The sequence below is a fragment of the Parasteatoda tepidariorum genome, chromosome 6, assembly GCF_982258835.1.
Source record: "Parasteatoda tepidariorum strain Cologne lab strain chromosome 6, Ptep-v5.0, whole genome shotgun sequence".
In the NCBI taxonomy this organism is placed as follows: Eukaryota; Metazoa; Arthropoda; class Arachnida; order Araneae; family Theridiidae; genus Parasteatoda; species Parasteatoda tepidariorum.
Genome location: NC_141760.1, coordinates 108,350,110 through 108,366,340, shown reverse-complemented (window position 1 = coordinate 108,366,340; position 16,231 = coordinate 108,350,110). Strand labels below are relative to the sequence as shown.

Genomic DNA, 16,231 nt, shown 5'->3' with positions numbered 1-16,231 from the left:
AGCATATATATTATGTATCGTTAATATGATTTTCCTAACAATCTTTGTGGCAGAGATAGCCTTGTTGACAGGGCGCTGGACTCATGTTTGTCAGAGCGGGAGTTCGAATCCAGCCGGCCGAAGACTCCCCGTGTAGCAAATGGTGACCGGTGCACTTCAAATCTGTCCGGTCACAAAGTCCTCCATATTCCCATTACAAATCAATACATCTGAGGGTATTTATTTTGAGATTGATCATTCTCTGGTTGAGGTCAAAGTTATGATCTGTGGACGAATGAATGGATGTATGAATTGGTCCGTCCAATAAACGGGTGTGACATATGGATGTGGAAGATGTAAAATTCTTGGCCATAGATGGCGCCACTGGAAAACAAGAACAATCGCACTCCCCTTGCTTTAATGGCCGACGACAACAATGTTTGTTGCACAGTTTATCTTCGACTCCAGAGTTTCAAAAAATTTTTAAAGTGTATCTAATGTTAGAATTGTTTTACATTTTTATAAACTGATTTTACGATTTTGTTCTTCACATTGTAATTGTTTTTCTTCTTAAATCTCCTTAGGGCATTTAACCAACTGATAAGCAATATTAATGAAATAAAGGAGAAGAACTATGACGAAAATCTAGTAAAGAGAAGGTATTAGTTTTTTTTAATTGCTTTGTTAATTATTATTTATATATTTATACTGTCATTCAATAAGATCCTTTGCTGTAATTCTATTTTTTAAAAAAATATCAAAATTCTTTTTACTGCATCCGTAGATGGTTTCAGGTAAAATTTAAAATCATTTATTAATCCTGTTTCCAACGTTTAAGTAACGTTAGTTATAACCAGAAATGCTTTTTCTGTTTCAGTATGGATGAGGGTCTTATGAAAATGAAACTTACTGATTTGCACTACATAACTACACTTGGAGTAGGAGGATTTGGAAGAGTTGAATTGGTATATTTATCATTATCCTATTCTTGTTCATTCTTATCATTATCCTATTCTTGTTCATTCTTATCATTATCCTATTCTTGTTCATTCTTATCATTATCCTATTCTTATCATTATCATAGTGTGTCAGAACTGAACTGGCCTTTTCAGAGCCCTGATCTAAATTTCATAGAACACCTCTGGGACGAATTAGTCTTGTTCCAAAAATGGAACATCGTTTTAAAACGCACTTAAAGACATTTTTAGACTCAATTTTTTTTAAATATTTTATTATCTTTAGATGTTATTTAGAAACGAATTCACCAAATTCCAAGTTATTAGAGTTTACCCTTTTTTAACTTGCCATTTAAACGATTTATAAATTGGTAATTCAGAAAGTGAATGGGTATAACACAGTAGATCGATTAATAAGTGAATGGAATGACTATGTTACTGTGAATGACAGAAATAGGTGGTTGTTGACTTCCACCGGCGATTGTTGACAATCACATAGTCGCTTTGGTAAATGTCAGAAATATATACTAGCTCTAGTTAAGTGCCACTGCCCGATATATCCTACACTGATGTTTTTTAAGGTTCAGTGCCACTGCCCAGTATGCATTTAACTGGTACTCCGAACACTGATGTTTCTCCTTATCTATCCTCAGAGAACAACCGTTTCTCACAATCACAAAGTGCTATTCCACAGCAAGCACTGAATTTATCCAGATACTGGCGGGCATTAAACCTATTCATTTGAAGGTTATTGAAACAATCTTCAACAAACGCATCAAATGGGGCTGGAAAATAGATGACATTCTTTCCGTCATTCAAGGGACAGTTATTGATTCCATATTGGAAAAAACGAACCTTACTACAAAAGCCCCAGTTCACCCCGCCACTCATCTCGCTGTGCCTTGGGGATATAACTCTCCAGATAATAATGGTTTAGAAATATATACGGATGGCTCCAAGATGGAGGTCAAACCTCAACACTTCAGGACAGGTTTCGGAGTAATCATAAAGTATAATGGCATCACTATTGCGAAGACCTCCTCCAGAGCATCCGGTTATTGCTCAGTTTTTGAGCCGAGCTGATGCAACACCTCCTAAAAAAGAGTAAGCCTCTGCACGGGTTACCATAAATATCCCTTAGTAGTCCAAACGTAATGACATATTTCGTATTTTCAACCACTGCGCAGCTTGGTACCCCGAACGTAATGACATCTTTCTTATTTTTCATCAACTGCGCAGTTAACTTAGTCACATCGGACTACAAATTTGATCCGTACTGAGGCCTTCCTTATTCTAGGAGGTGTTGGCTGATGGCGATCAGAGAAGCAATAAATTATGCAGCAAAACAGAAAGAACAAACTACAATTTATGCAGATTCACTCTCCTCATTGCATGCACTGGCTGACCCCACACATAAAAATACGATTATTTATGACATAAAACATGCTTGGAGACAGTATCTCCCTGAATTGGATTGAAGCACACGCGGGGCATGAGGAGGCGGACCAACTAGCCAAAGAAGCCATCAGACTTGACACCATAGAAAATACTACCTGGCTGACCCCCATTCAGATCAAATCTATAATCAACAACCATATTATGGCTCGATGGAAATTGGACTGGATCAACAGTACAAAAGGACGGCAGACTTACAAATTCTTTAAAGATCCAAAAACTACAAGAATGAAGTCAAACTTTTATATTAATCAGTTCTTAACCGGCCACGGCGTGTTTGGCACACGCCAAGCAAGATTTTTTAGGAAATCTTCAACATGTACTTAGTGCAACTCACAACAAGACATTCATCACCTAATTTTTCAATGTCCTAAATTTCAAACACGGCGAGGCAACAATTTTCACAACAAAACGGAACACCAGATTTACTCTAACCTGACCTGCAGATCAATCATCAAAGACATTATTAAAACAACTTCGGAAAATAAATTAAACCCACTGTAAATTATTAATATCTCTGGCCGTCCAACTACCGTATGGATTAGCGTTTCCAATTCTCCGGAGTCAACTCTAATTTTCTCGCTTTAATTACCTCATCACCGGAGACTCTAGTTCGGCGATTTTGATTTTCAGCCAGGATGACTATCCTTTAAACTGTACTCTTAGTGACTTTAAAAAATTTTTAAATCTCATGGTGCTCTTATGTTGGATTTGAACTGTCCTCGTCATTCACACCATTTTAATCCACTTATACTATTTTAACACTATTTTTGGTGATTTTACTATTTGTAACTCGTTTAGTTGTTTCCTTAATAGGCAATTTGCCCTATGATTAGTTTTTAAATTTTATGCCATTTGATTGCCTCAATATAAGGGTCTGTTGACCTAGAATGGCAATTTATATTTTATTTTGCTTCTAATGTTGCTGGTGTTTTAAATTTAATTGTGCTTTTAATCTATATTTTAGGGTCTGTTGACCTGGACTTTTCATGACACACATGCCAGATATATTTGTCATGTTTTCTTAAAGACTTAATATTGTGACTAATTGTAGATAGCTAATTTTGTTCTACAGTACTGCTCACCCGCAAAGTTTACGGGCTGTTGCCATATGACTTTTGTATTTTATGCACTTTATGTATTTTATGTTCTTTAATGTTTTTACTTGGTTTTTAATAAACATTTACCCTTATACCCTGAATTGGGGCAGGTCGGGGTAAATATTTTCATATTTATATTTATATCGACCCAATTTTCGGGTTTACGACTTTTAATGTTCAACTCCGTAGCCTTGTAATTTTGAACCAATCCTGAAGATTAGGAAACTCCTGGATCAGTACCCCAGAGGTATTGATTTGTTATGGGAACATGGATGTTGTTGTTGTTAATTTACGTCGCATTAGAGCTGCACAATGGGCTATTGGCGACGGTCTGTGAAACATCCCTGAGGATGATTCGAAGACATGCCAACATAATTTTGATCCTCTGCAGAGGAGATGGCAACCCCGCTTCGGTAGCCCCATGACCTGCACGCGAAGTCGAGCACTTTACGGTAGAACAGTTTAACGAGGACCAATACTGCACACCTTCGGTCCCTACGCAGACTGATGCAAGTGGTCACCCACCCGCACACTGACCGCAGCCAGTGATGCTTGACTTCGGTGATCTGCTGGAAACCGTGTCTTAACGATGCGGGACTATGGGAACATGGAAGACATTAAGATTCGACAGATTTAACGTGCATGAGTCACCATTTACTACACGAGGAGTCTTCGGCCGGCGGGGATCGAACCCACTACCTCTTGCACATGGGCCAAGTGCCCTACCCATCAGGCTATCCCGGCCGTCTTCAAAGGATATTAAAATATAGAATAAATATAATAATATTACGGAATAAATTCATATCAAATCGGATATAACAAATATTTCGGTTATTCACCAGAGCGACTATGTGACTGTTGACATTCACCGGTGAAAGTCGACATTCTCTTGATTTCGTTCATTCACGGTAACAACTATACAGATTATAAATTTTAAAAAAATTATGAACTTATTATACTCGAGCCAGAAAAAAACCCAAACGACATTTCTAGGTGTTTTAACAGCAGACGACAATTTCTTCGAAAACCTGGCAACAAATTTATACGAATAAAGGCGAGTTCTCGTATCCTTACGCATAAACTCAAATTTAATAAAATGTCATTTAAATCCCTTCTTGTACTCATTTATTGCTATTTAATGTAAAGGTTTATTTAGTTGGTGTCAAACAACATTGTTGATTTTCGTTAAATATTGTTAGGTTCACATCAAAAACGATCCTGGCAGAGCGTTTGCTTTGAAAGTGATGAAGAAAGCGCAGATAGTAGAGACCAGGCAACAGATTCACATCAAATCTGAGAAGAGCATAATGGACGAAATAGATTGTGATTTTGTTGTAAAGTGAGTCTATTTTAATCAATCCAAATGTAGGGGAGAGTCGGGTAGCTCCGCCCAGCGGGTACCCCCGCCCACTGTCAATTTCATATGTATAGAATATTTTTTCAAGGCCATTGAACATTAATTGTTATATTAAAAAAAGATTATTTTCAAAGTTTCAAGTATTTATGCAGCTGACATGGTAAACAATTGTTTTGAAAATATGTTGAATACAGTAGTCATGAAATTAAGAAAAATTGGTTGAATGTTTCGATTAAACTTCATTTTAATACTAAAAAAATAATTTTTTCTATACATACAGCATTAAAATATGTAGTCTTAAGTTTAATTTGCACGAAGAAAGAAGTTTATAAGTGAAAAATTGTTCGAGTAATTACAAATTTACAAAAAAATTGGATTTTGGGTAGCCCCGCTCACATGAGTGTCGGGTATCACAGCCCAATTTTATTTCGTCTATAAATGTACGGTTGCAAAGATTATTATTTTATTGCTTCAAATTTGAATGTTATATGCATTTTTAACAACAAATATTGTTGTTATTAAATGATAGAATTCACTGAAAGTAAATAAATATGTAATAAATAAAATAATTTTGTGATAAAAATGATAAACACGGTTTATCTATTGTCAATACATCAGTCATTCAGGGTGGCCACCCACCTGGAAAACCTTGAAAACCTGGAATTATCAGGGAATTTTTTTATACTGGAAAAAACCTGGAAATATCAGGGAAATTTGGATAGAAACCTGGAAAAATCAGGGATTTTTAAAGAAAAGCTGGAAATTTTTCTTTGATGATTTTTCAAATTTCACTAATTTAAATTATTTGCTAATTTTCTTAATTTAAATTATTTCATCCATTATACCCACTTTTTTTTAACGGAAATGTATCGCCAAACTGTTGAAATATCATCAACTTAGCGATACTTTGCTTGCATCAAAATTTTCTCCATTATAGTTCTGTTAAACTAGAATGCCATATAAAATTCTTCCACGGTTGCTAAACAAATGTGCAAACTTTTGACCGCTATGGGAATTTAGGAAAATTTAGGTAAGATTCTGGTGGAAAAAGGGAATTAGGATATTAGCTTCTGTTTTTAAATTCTGTCCTTGGGCTAAATCCATTTATGGCTCAAGTTTGTTCCGATGCTTTGGTGGTTATTTTTTTTCTCTATTTTGACAAAATATTTTTGTATTTTTAACTTTATAAAATTCTCCAAAAATTAGTTGGTTATAATTTTATGATAATAGATTTTATATCGCACTCTTTTTCTGAAAGCTTTTCTACTCCTATTCAAAGAAATCTGTGAATTATTTTTTCTGAGCAAACCAACCAATCACACATTTTTTTACAATCACTAACAGCAATGTTTGTCGACAAATTTTTACAATTGTTGCATTAATGCTAATTTTTTCTATTTCATTTTAACCTCTTATGACATATTTTAATTTTAAACAAAAAAGGCTCCTTTGTTGGTCAATATATGATTTTTGATTCAAAATTTTTTGCCAAAACATTAAAAAATAAATAAAAAATCTTGAAAATTGTCAAAATAAATTATTTTTTTCAAGATGATATGTTAAAAAAATAACATTTTGAATAAAATATTTTATAATATAGACACTTTTCTTGTACACATCCTATACTTTATAAGAAAAAAAGAAACAAAAACCTGGAAATTTTAAGATTTTTATCTGGAAAACCTGGAAAAATCAGGGAAATTTGAAATCTGATTTGAGTGGCCACCCTGGTCATTGTTCTTTACACCTGAAAAAACAGTCAAAAAACATAATTTTTGTAACTGGGCGGGGCTACCCGACACATTTTGAAAAGAGCTGAAAAACATGTTTTTTTAAATTTCTATTTTTTTAAGTTAAACTATTCTTTTTTTGGTTTATTCTTTTTGCATTATTTAATTTGATGATAAAACAATAGAAACATACAAAAATATTGATTATTACTCAATATTATACAGAAATATAAGCAATACTCCTTAAGTGGGCGGGGCTACCCGACTCTCCCCTACTTCTAAAAACTGATTTTTTACTTATTTAATGAAGAAAAAATTGCCAAACAAGTTTTATTTTTGGGTATTAATTTAAAATTGGAAATGATATTAAATTAATTATTTTTGGAAATTTTATCAATTCTAGCATTTCGCATTGAAGAGTAACTTTTTGCAGTATTACATAATCATTATAATTTTGCACTTTTATATAATCACTACAGTCCCTGGCCAAATTATTAGACGCACAATATGAATTGGCCAAATTATTAGACGCACAATATGAATTGGCCAAATTATTAGACGCACAATATGAATTGGCCAAATTATTAGACGCACAATATGAATTGGCCAAATTATTAGACGCACAATATGAATTGGCCAAATTATTAGACGCACAATATGAATTGGACAAATTATTAGACGCACAATATGAATTGGACAAATTATTAGACGCACAATATGAATTGGCCAAATTATTAGACGCACAATATGAATTGGCCAAATTATTAGACGCACAATATGAATTGGACAAATTATTAGACGCACAATATGAATTGGCCAAATTATTAGACGCACAATATGAATTGGACAAATTATTAGACGCACAATATGAATTGGACAAATTATTAGACGCACAATATGAATTGGACAAATTATTAGACGCACAATATGAATTGGCCAAATTATTAGACGCACAATATGAATTGGCCAAATTATTAGACGCACAATATGAATTGGCCAAATTATTAGACGCACAATATGAATTGGCCAAATTATTAGACGCACCATGTAAAATCTTAATTATCAGGTGATACTAAACAGCTTTATTGTTTTCACGTGACTGAAACCGGTTTTCACTTAGTTACGTTCGTGTATTAATTGGTTAAATTAGACGCTGTATAATACAAATTCGACGATATATTTTATATAAATATAGAATATCTATTATATACGGTATTATATTAGTATATTATAATAATTTGACCAAATTATTAGAAGCACTGTATTGTTTTAATAATTACATGTTTTGAACGAGTTTTTATGCAATACTTTTATACAGGGTTATTCATAATTCCCTCCGTGGTTTCGAGCGTTATAGTAAAAAAACGAAGACGAATATGGCAAAAAAGAACATATGATAATTATTCCGAATGTATTCAAGTTTTAATTTAAGCAGTTGCCGGTAGATGGCAGTAACATGTACCACTGAAGCCAGTTGTAATAAAGAAAAATGGCGTTTACAGGCGGAGGGAATTAGGAATAACCCTGTATTATTGAAATAATATGCTATAACTATAGGTTGCTCTTGGAAATAATATTTCAACATTTTTTCATGTGTTGCTTTTGTAAACAATTTTCAATTTTGTAAGTAATATTTTTATTAATTTCTCGATATACTTAATGTGGGAATTAAGTACATCGTTTGTGCATTTTTAAGTGTATGTATCATATTTCTTAAGTAAAGTTAACAAATAGGAATTTATATTCGGAATGCTATAAAATTTAACGATTGCTTATTAGTATGTAATAAAAACTGATCATGTATGTAATTGTTTTTCAGGTTGTATAGAACGTTTAAAGATAGAAAATATTTATACATGTTGATGGAATGTTGCTTAGGCGGAGAGTTGTGGACAATATTACGAGACAGGTAATGTGATCGTACTATTATATTTAATGCATCATTTTTGTAAAAACACAATCACCTGACAATAAACAGTGTCATTAACTTTCTATACCATGTCAGGGAAACAGCTGCTTTTTAAATAAAACACATAATATTTCACGTGAAAACCTGAAACATTGATCCCTGCAGCTTTTGGATATCATTCCACAAACGCGTGGCAGTTTTTGACCAAAATTCGAAAGAGAGAGACTCATTACTTTTTGATCAACGTACCTAGGTCCTATACAACTAAATGTACTTAATTGGCAGAATTTCTTTGGTTTTCACTTCATAACTTATTTTCCACTTCATAATGATTACTTAAAATGATTACTTGTAAAGGTTACTTATAATGATTACTTATAATGATTACTTATAATGATTACTTGTATTGATTACTTGCATTGATTACTTGAAATGATTACTTGCATTGATTACTTGTATTGATTACTTCACAATCATAGCTTATTTAGTTTCCACTTCATAACTTATTTTCCACTTCATAATGATTACTTTTAATGATTACTTGCAATAATTACTTGCAATGATGACATGTAATAATTACTCCATAATGATAACTTATTTGGTTTCCGCTTCATAATGATATAAAACGATAGCATAAGCAGAATCACCAATTTACTTTTTTCTCCAAATGCGTGGAAGGACAAGCCGTGTTGACAACAAGATACAATAATCCATCTCTAGTTTGTCTACGGTAAGAACTCTCCCCGCCACTTAGTCTCAGGCCGTTTGCTGCTATGGAAACAAGAATAGAGCATTTCAGGGAGGATAGCTTCGCTTCACTCTAAGGCTAACACAGTAGACCGAACAAAAAGATTCCCCTCTCTCGTCGGCCCGAGCCAAAACCTGTTCTAAACAATGACTCCACACCCCTACTTGAAATAGTTATACCTCCTTACCATAATTATAAAGTCAGAAAAACAATTTTAGCAGAAAGCAACAAGAATGATGAAAATTTCAGATATGTGTGTTAGCAGTACATTACTTCATCAAGGGACACACTGCCTGCTAACACACAGAAGCCTTTCTGCTGTCAGTGGTGAAACCAAAAACTGACAGTGCCCTGAGACCCCATAACTCCTTACGATAGTCACCACCACGGGTCCAAACGAATGACTAGGGGAGTTCTTACTTTAGACAAACTATACTCTTTCAATAAACTGCAGCGTCCAGCTGTATGTCTGAAATGGACAATACGTGCAAAGGAGAGCTTGTTTGTTGGTCCTGCGAATCCACTGCCCGATTTAGTTTGTAGCACTGTTTGACCAGCTTACCTTAATTAGTCGATGCTTGAAATACAATCGAATTTCGGTTGTACATTCAATAAACATTCCTTTGTACGTCAATATTTTATTAATAAGTTATTCAAAATTCTTATTTACAATTCTCTTAAATGCCTTCAAACAATATTGCAGAGGTAGTTTTGACGAGTCTACAACAAGATTCTATGTGGCATGCGTCGTAGAAGCCTTTGTATATTTACACTCAAGAAATATCATTTACAGAGATTTAAAACCAGAAAATATGATTCTAGACACCCAAGGTTACGTGAAACTAGTAAGACTATTTTGACTATACATGTATAATTTTTTTTTTTTAAATTTAGAGTTGTAGTTGTTAAACATTGGTTGCCTTTTTTTTTTTAGGTGGACTTTGGTTTTGCAAAGAAACTGCAGCCGGGACAGAAAACGTGGACTTTCTGTGGTACTCCTGAATACGTGGCCCCTGAAATTATTATGAACAGAGGTCACGATATTTCCGCTGACTATTGGTCTTTAGGCGTACTCATGTATGAATTGCTCACTGGCATGTATGTACTATTGAATAGATTTAATTTAATTTAATTTGTTTTTTAATTTTATTTAATTTTATTTTATTTATTAATTTTTTTTATTTATTTTTTTTTTTCATTTTTTTTTTTATTTTATTTTTTTATTTTATTTTATTTTTTTAATTTTATTTTATATTATTTTATTTATATTTTTTTTATTTTATTTTTTTTTTTATTTTATTTTTTATTTACTTAATTTTATTTTATTTTTATTTTATTTTTTATTTATTTTATTTTATTTTTTTATTTTATTTTACATTTTTTTTTATTTTACTTTTTATTTTATTTTTTTATTTATTTTTTATTTTTTTATTTTATATTATTTTAAATTTTTTATTTTACAGCCTACCCAATTTTTGGGTTTAAGACTATTTATGTTCCGTATACTAATACTCCGTGGGTGTTTAATTTTAAACCCAATCCAAAAAGCAAGGGAACTCCTGGATCAAGTATTGGGCAAAATATGTCTTCGTGGAGGACTTTTTGATGAAACTAACGCACATTTGCGTTACACTTAGAGAAAAACCTCTCACAGTTAGCCTAACACCAAGTGGACTCTAACCCATGATCCTTCTACAACTGAGGATATTTTACGTCTGTACTGTGGCCGGTACAAACCTGATACGGAATTCGTATAGACCAGCCATGGCTGATATTCGAACCCGGTTCACCTAATTGGAAGACGAAGGCTCTATTCCCTGATCTACTACGTCTCTGTTGTATAAATATCATTATTCTAATGTGAAAGTACAGTGTGTACTTATAATAATATACACAAATTATAGTTAACTTGCTGGAAACTATACTGACCGCCCCCAGTTGCTTTTTAATCCCCAGAACGGATTTATTTCATTATCAAAACGTTCTAAAACCATAATAAAATCATAACCGAATTGTTGTGAGTTTATTTTGTAAAGTCAAATATATTTAAAAACGTTTTCTCGTCTAATTTCCGATTCTGTCTTCAACGAGAAAAATTTAGCATTTCATACTGGGGAGAAATAAACAGTATGAAACTGTTTATGGAATGCCTAAATATCAATGATCTACCTATCAAAAAAGAAATACAATTTTTAATATTGTTAATATTTATTTAAATTAAAAAAGATAGTTTTTTGCTTCATTAATGTATCAAACATATTTTTAGTAAAAATAAAATAAAAATGTAGCAATCAATTTAGTAAAGTTTAACTTTGAAACATTCCTAAGTCTTTTAAAATCAGCTGCTTTGTGAAATCAAATGTTTTCAGAGGCTGTATTAGGAATAGAGGCATTAGACTTTTAGCCTGGTTAGGTTCAGAGTGAGATCCTATAATAACTTTTGATCAAATGCTCGTATTTTCACGTACTGGAACTAGATATTTATTAATAATTAATTGCATAATTTTAAATAGGCTAATTAATGTGTGTAGACGATAAATTAAGCTAATAAATCAGACACAAAAACACACTTTTTCTAAATAAATATGATTTTCTCTCAACGTCAGAGTTCCTGCAATTTGAAAAATTGGGTCCTTATAGTTTTCTATTTTTATTTATTAGATTTACTTACATTTGCAATCTTGTGTGCTCAATTTAGGCTTATAAACCTTTGTCAAATAGAAGGACAGATAGCACAATACAGAGAATGATACACACAGGGTAACAGCAGGATTCGAACCCGCTACCTCCACGCTCTGTACAGAGTTTGGCTGGTGATACCTCTCTGCCAGTGAAGCCCCTCTCTTAAAGTTGGAGAACGGACGGAGTTTAGGCCACGTAATTCTAATTTTTATTTTTTGCATATTTCGTCATTTCTCGAACTAATGAAGTGAATCAAACAATATTTGCACACAGCTATAAAACTTGTTTTTTCCGGAAATAATTTCATGCCACCAATTATTTTTCTCCATTTAATTTATCAATGGGGAGAAAAAAATGAATCATGAGATGTAGATATTTTTATGGCAGTTTAATCTACGTGATTTTAAATAATAGAATGCAAAATTTGAAGAGAATCAGTCGAGAAATAAAAGTTTAAAAAATATGAATTCTTTGAGATTGAATGGAATTAACAATAACGGGTCTAAATTTTCAATATAGCTCCGATCTAAACTATTAGGATTATGTTTTTCAAATTAATGCGAATCAGGAGTTTTGAAAAATCAAGAAAACGATTCCGTCGAGGAAAAAAAAAAGTTCTGAGAAAGTACGATTTTGTGTCTAAATTTAGTAACTTAGAAGCCCACATACACTAGTTAAGTAGCAGATTTAACATTAGACCATTGAATCATTCAGTCTTTGTAAGTGTAAAAATCTGATTGTTATATGTAAAAAGAATATTTTAAGGAGAATTAAGGGGCTGGGATAGCCTGGTCGGAAGGGCACTAGACTCACGTTCATGAGAACGGGAGCTCGAATCCAGCTGGTGGAAGATTTCCCGTGTAGTAAATGGTGACTGACTGACTTTAAATCAGTCGGGTCCCAAAGTCCTCCATGTTCAAATACCAAATTATATCTCTAGGGGTACTTAATTGGAGACTGATCTTTCTCTGATCCAGGTAAAAATTAAGACCTGTGGATGTATGTATGGGTCCAGCCTATAAACGGATATGGCAGAATTCAAATTCCTGGCCATAGATGGCGCCACTGGAAAACAAGCACAATCGCATCTCTTGCCTTAATGGCATACGACAACAGCAACAAGGAAAATTAACTCTTTCTTTTTTTTGTAGGCCTCCATTCCAAGGAGCCGATCCCATGAAAACCTACAATATCATATTAAAAGGCATTGATGCTATAGAATTTCCACGCGTCATCAGTAGAAATGCTGCCGCTCTCATTAAGAAACTTTGCAGGTAATCTTTTTAAAATCATCCTAATATAGTTTGTCTATGGTAAGAACTTCCCTCGCCACAAAGTCGGAGGCCGTCTGTTGCTATGGAAACAAGAATAGCGCCTTTCAGGGAGGGTAGCTACTCTTTACTCTAGGGCTAACACAATAGACCGGAGATAACCTGTCCTAAGCAATGACCCCACACCCCTACTTAAAATAGTTATGCATCGTTACAATAGTTACCCCCACGAGTCCAGACGAATGGTTAGGGGAGTTCTTACTTTAGACAAACTATATGTTGTACTGTGTAAATACTGAGATCTAAATACCAAGATGAAAATGTATGAATATTTTTTGCTTAAAGTAACGAATCTGTAAATTATTTTTTGTTTACCATTTTCCCCAAAAATCAAATCTTAGCTCGGTGATATTACGTATTTTAACTGAACACAATAACAAAGTATTTTAGCAAGCAAAGGCCCAGTTCGGCAATCTTGGCAACATTTTTGGCAACAAAAGCCTTATTTACTTTCCCAAAGTTTCGAAGCAATAAATGCTTTAGGATGTCTAGAAGGTTGGTGACTTTTTCCCCCTTCAACGCAATTAGCCATTTTGGTTTTGATGGATAAAAGCAGAATATCCTCTAAAGCAGTGTTCCTCAACTCAAGCCCCAGGTGGAACCGTCTCATTACAAAGAAACAAGCTCAGGGTTCTCATTAATTTAACGTTCTAGTAAGTTAAAATGTTAAATCCCTTTATATTTATTTTTTGGTGTAACTGTATTTTATTTTGAAGGCATGTTTAAATACAATTAAATTTAAATTAATAAATCAAAATCTAAAATATAAGCAATCATCGTTCGCCTCCCCCCTCCCCAGCGGGGCGCGGTAAAATTATCCAACGTTGACAGGTCCGCGGTGATAAAAAGATTGGGGAACACTAGTCTAAAAGACCTAAAAAAAATTTCAAAATTGTTGTGCAGTGTTGTTAAAATTGCAATTGGAGGAAAAAATAGAAATATACAATTTGCTGCATTCTGCCTTGTAAACAACACATTTATTCCCAGCGAGATTCAAGCCAAGTTTTTAAGTTCTCCAACAGATAGCGCTGCTGGCTTATAAAAAAAGCAATGTTTTCAGCTGACTGTTCAATTTTAAATACTTGCACTGATGTCAGTCATTATGACTGCGCTGTTTCTGCAAATGATGGTTATTTTGAAAACATTACTTTACAGTAAATTATAGTTTTCACCTGTCTGTTGACCAATTATGTAACTAATTTTAAAACTAGGTAATTTTGAATTCTAATCTAGCATTTTAAGGGGACATCATTTTAAACTATGTAATTTTTAAATGACAAAGTACAAAATCTGAACGAATTCTGTCGAATAACTCTTTAAAACGAAGAACTTAAAAACGCGCTTTTTTTTTTAAGAAAATTTGTTACTAAGAAGTTATTCCACAGATATTATCGAAATTTTCCATTTTGTCACTTAAGGTTTCACAATTTAAAATGATGTTAAAATTTGTATGCATTACAATTCAAAAACTTTTCAACACTCATTGTATTAAATAATGAAAAATCAAAATACTCGTTTAAATTATTAATTCCATTTAATGTTAGTTCAATTTTAATTAAATAGGTGAACCATTATTCGATTATTATTTTTCTGCTTAATATTGCATTTTTTATAGACAAATGCCGGCTGAAAGAATAGGTTATCAAAATGGAATCCAAGATTTACAAAAGCACAAGTAAGATTACCTCTTCGTCAAAAAATTATGTATTATTGTTGTATTAATATATTGATTATTATATGGTATGCTTTAAATAATTCTGATCAACGTAAATAAAGCACAAATAACCTCACAAAACATGCTATTATTTTTGTTTCATAAATAAGTACGCTCATCAGTATGGAAATACAAAATGACAGAAAAAAACTAGAGGCAAGCAAGTTGCAACAAAGAAATTGCTGTATTTATATATCATTATATGGTATGCTTTAAATAATTCTGAACAACGTAAATAAAGCACAAATAGCCTCACAAAAAGATACTATACTTTTTGTTTCGTAAGTACCTTCTTCAGTATGGAAATACAAAATGACAGAAGAAAACACGAGGCAAACAAATTGCAGCAAAGAAAAGTGCATCCTATAACACTGCGGAAGGATCATAAAACCGAAACTAAATTATGTCCACTTTAGTGTCTTATTTGTGCTTTAATCACGTTGTATGTAATGCAAAGTGCTATTTTGATTTATTCCTAAGTAGCACAAAGTTTCCTTTAATGGGTATGCTTTTTTGTATTCTTTAAAAAAGAAAGCAAATACGTAAATACAAGAAAAATTTCAAAGTGTAGAATTAAGTTATAAAATTTTTCTATCAGATCATTTAATAAAGCGGAAAAAAAAAATAAAAAAACTTATTTCGTAATCAGTTTTCCATTGTTGATACATTGTGTCAAGTTAATTTTCCCAAATTCTCTAAATTTTTACTTCTTTTTATATAAAAACATTATTTTACATTATTTTTTTTTATTATAAATAAAAATATTTTTCTTAAACGATGCATCAGTGTTTTAATCACATATAAAAATTGTCTTTGTACTTATATAGAGTATTTTTTATTTAATATTTAATTTAATATTAATTTTTTATTTAATATTTTTTTTCTTTTCAAATTCATATGTGTTTTTAGTAAACATTTCTTTTTAAAAATTTCAAAATAAATTGTTTAATTGTTTCGATTATCATCTTAGGTATACTATAATTTTTTTAATAAAAATATGTTTTATTTTAATGTTCTACTTGTTTATTATATAAATACTAGGAGGCTTCGCCCCCTGCTCGCTGGCGCTCGCCAACCCCCGGAACTGCTTTCGCAGTTCATTTCGGATTGCTTCGCAATTCGATGCTCGATTTGCTCGCGCATTGGCTCGCGCTAGCTTTTGTATACTTTTTTGAACTCTGAAGTTCCGAAAACTGTAGAAAATTCTGTAATATAAGATACTGTAGAAAATTCTAAACCTGTGCATTTCAATATTAATTTGAAATTGCAA

General features: G+C 32.5%; 1 protein-coding gene across 2 annotated transcripts in view; it reads left to right on the top strand.

The window, feature by feature from the left end:
- The window catches only part of LOC107453180 (cGMP-dependent protein kinase 1), a 90,093-nt gene that overhangs the window by 70,752 nt on the left and 3,110 nt on the right, over positions 1 to 16,231 (top strand). For both annotated transcript variants that reach the window (XM_087166423.1, XM_087166422.1), the window contains exons 9-16: positions 564 to 638; positions 857 to 944; positions 4,690 to 4,829; positions 8,397 to 8,486; positions 9,938 to 10,079; positions 10,169 to 10,332; positions 13,068 to 13,190; positions 14,863 to 14,922. In XM_087166423.1, the coding sequence (XP_087022549.1) occupies positions 564 to 638; positions 857 to 944; positions 4,690 to 4,829; positions 8,397 to 8,486; positions 9,938 to 10,079; positions 10,169 to 10,332; positions 13,068 to 13,190; positions 14,863 to 14,922 (882 nt within the window). The remainder of the gene's footprint in view (positions 1 to 563; positions 639 to 856; positions 945 to 4,689; positions 4,830 to 8,396; positions 8,487 to 9,937; positions 10,080 to 10,168; positions 10,333 to 13,067; positions 13,191 to 14,862; positions 14,923 to 16,231) is intronic.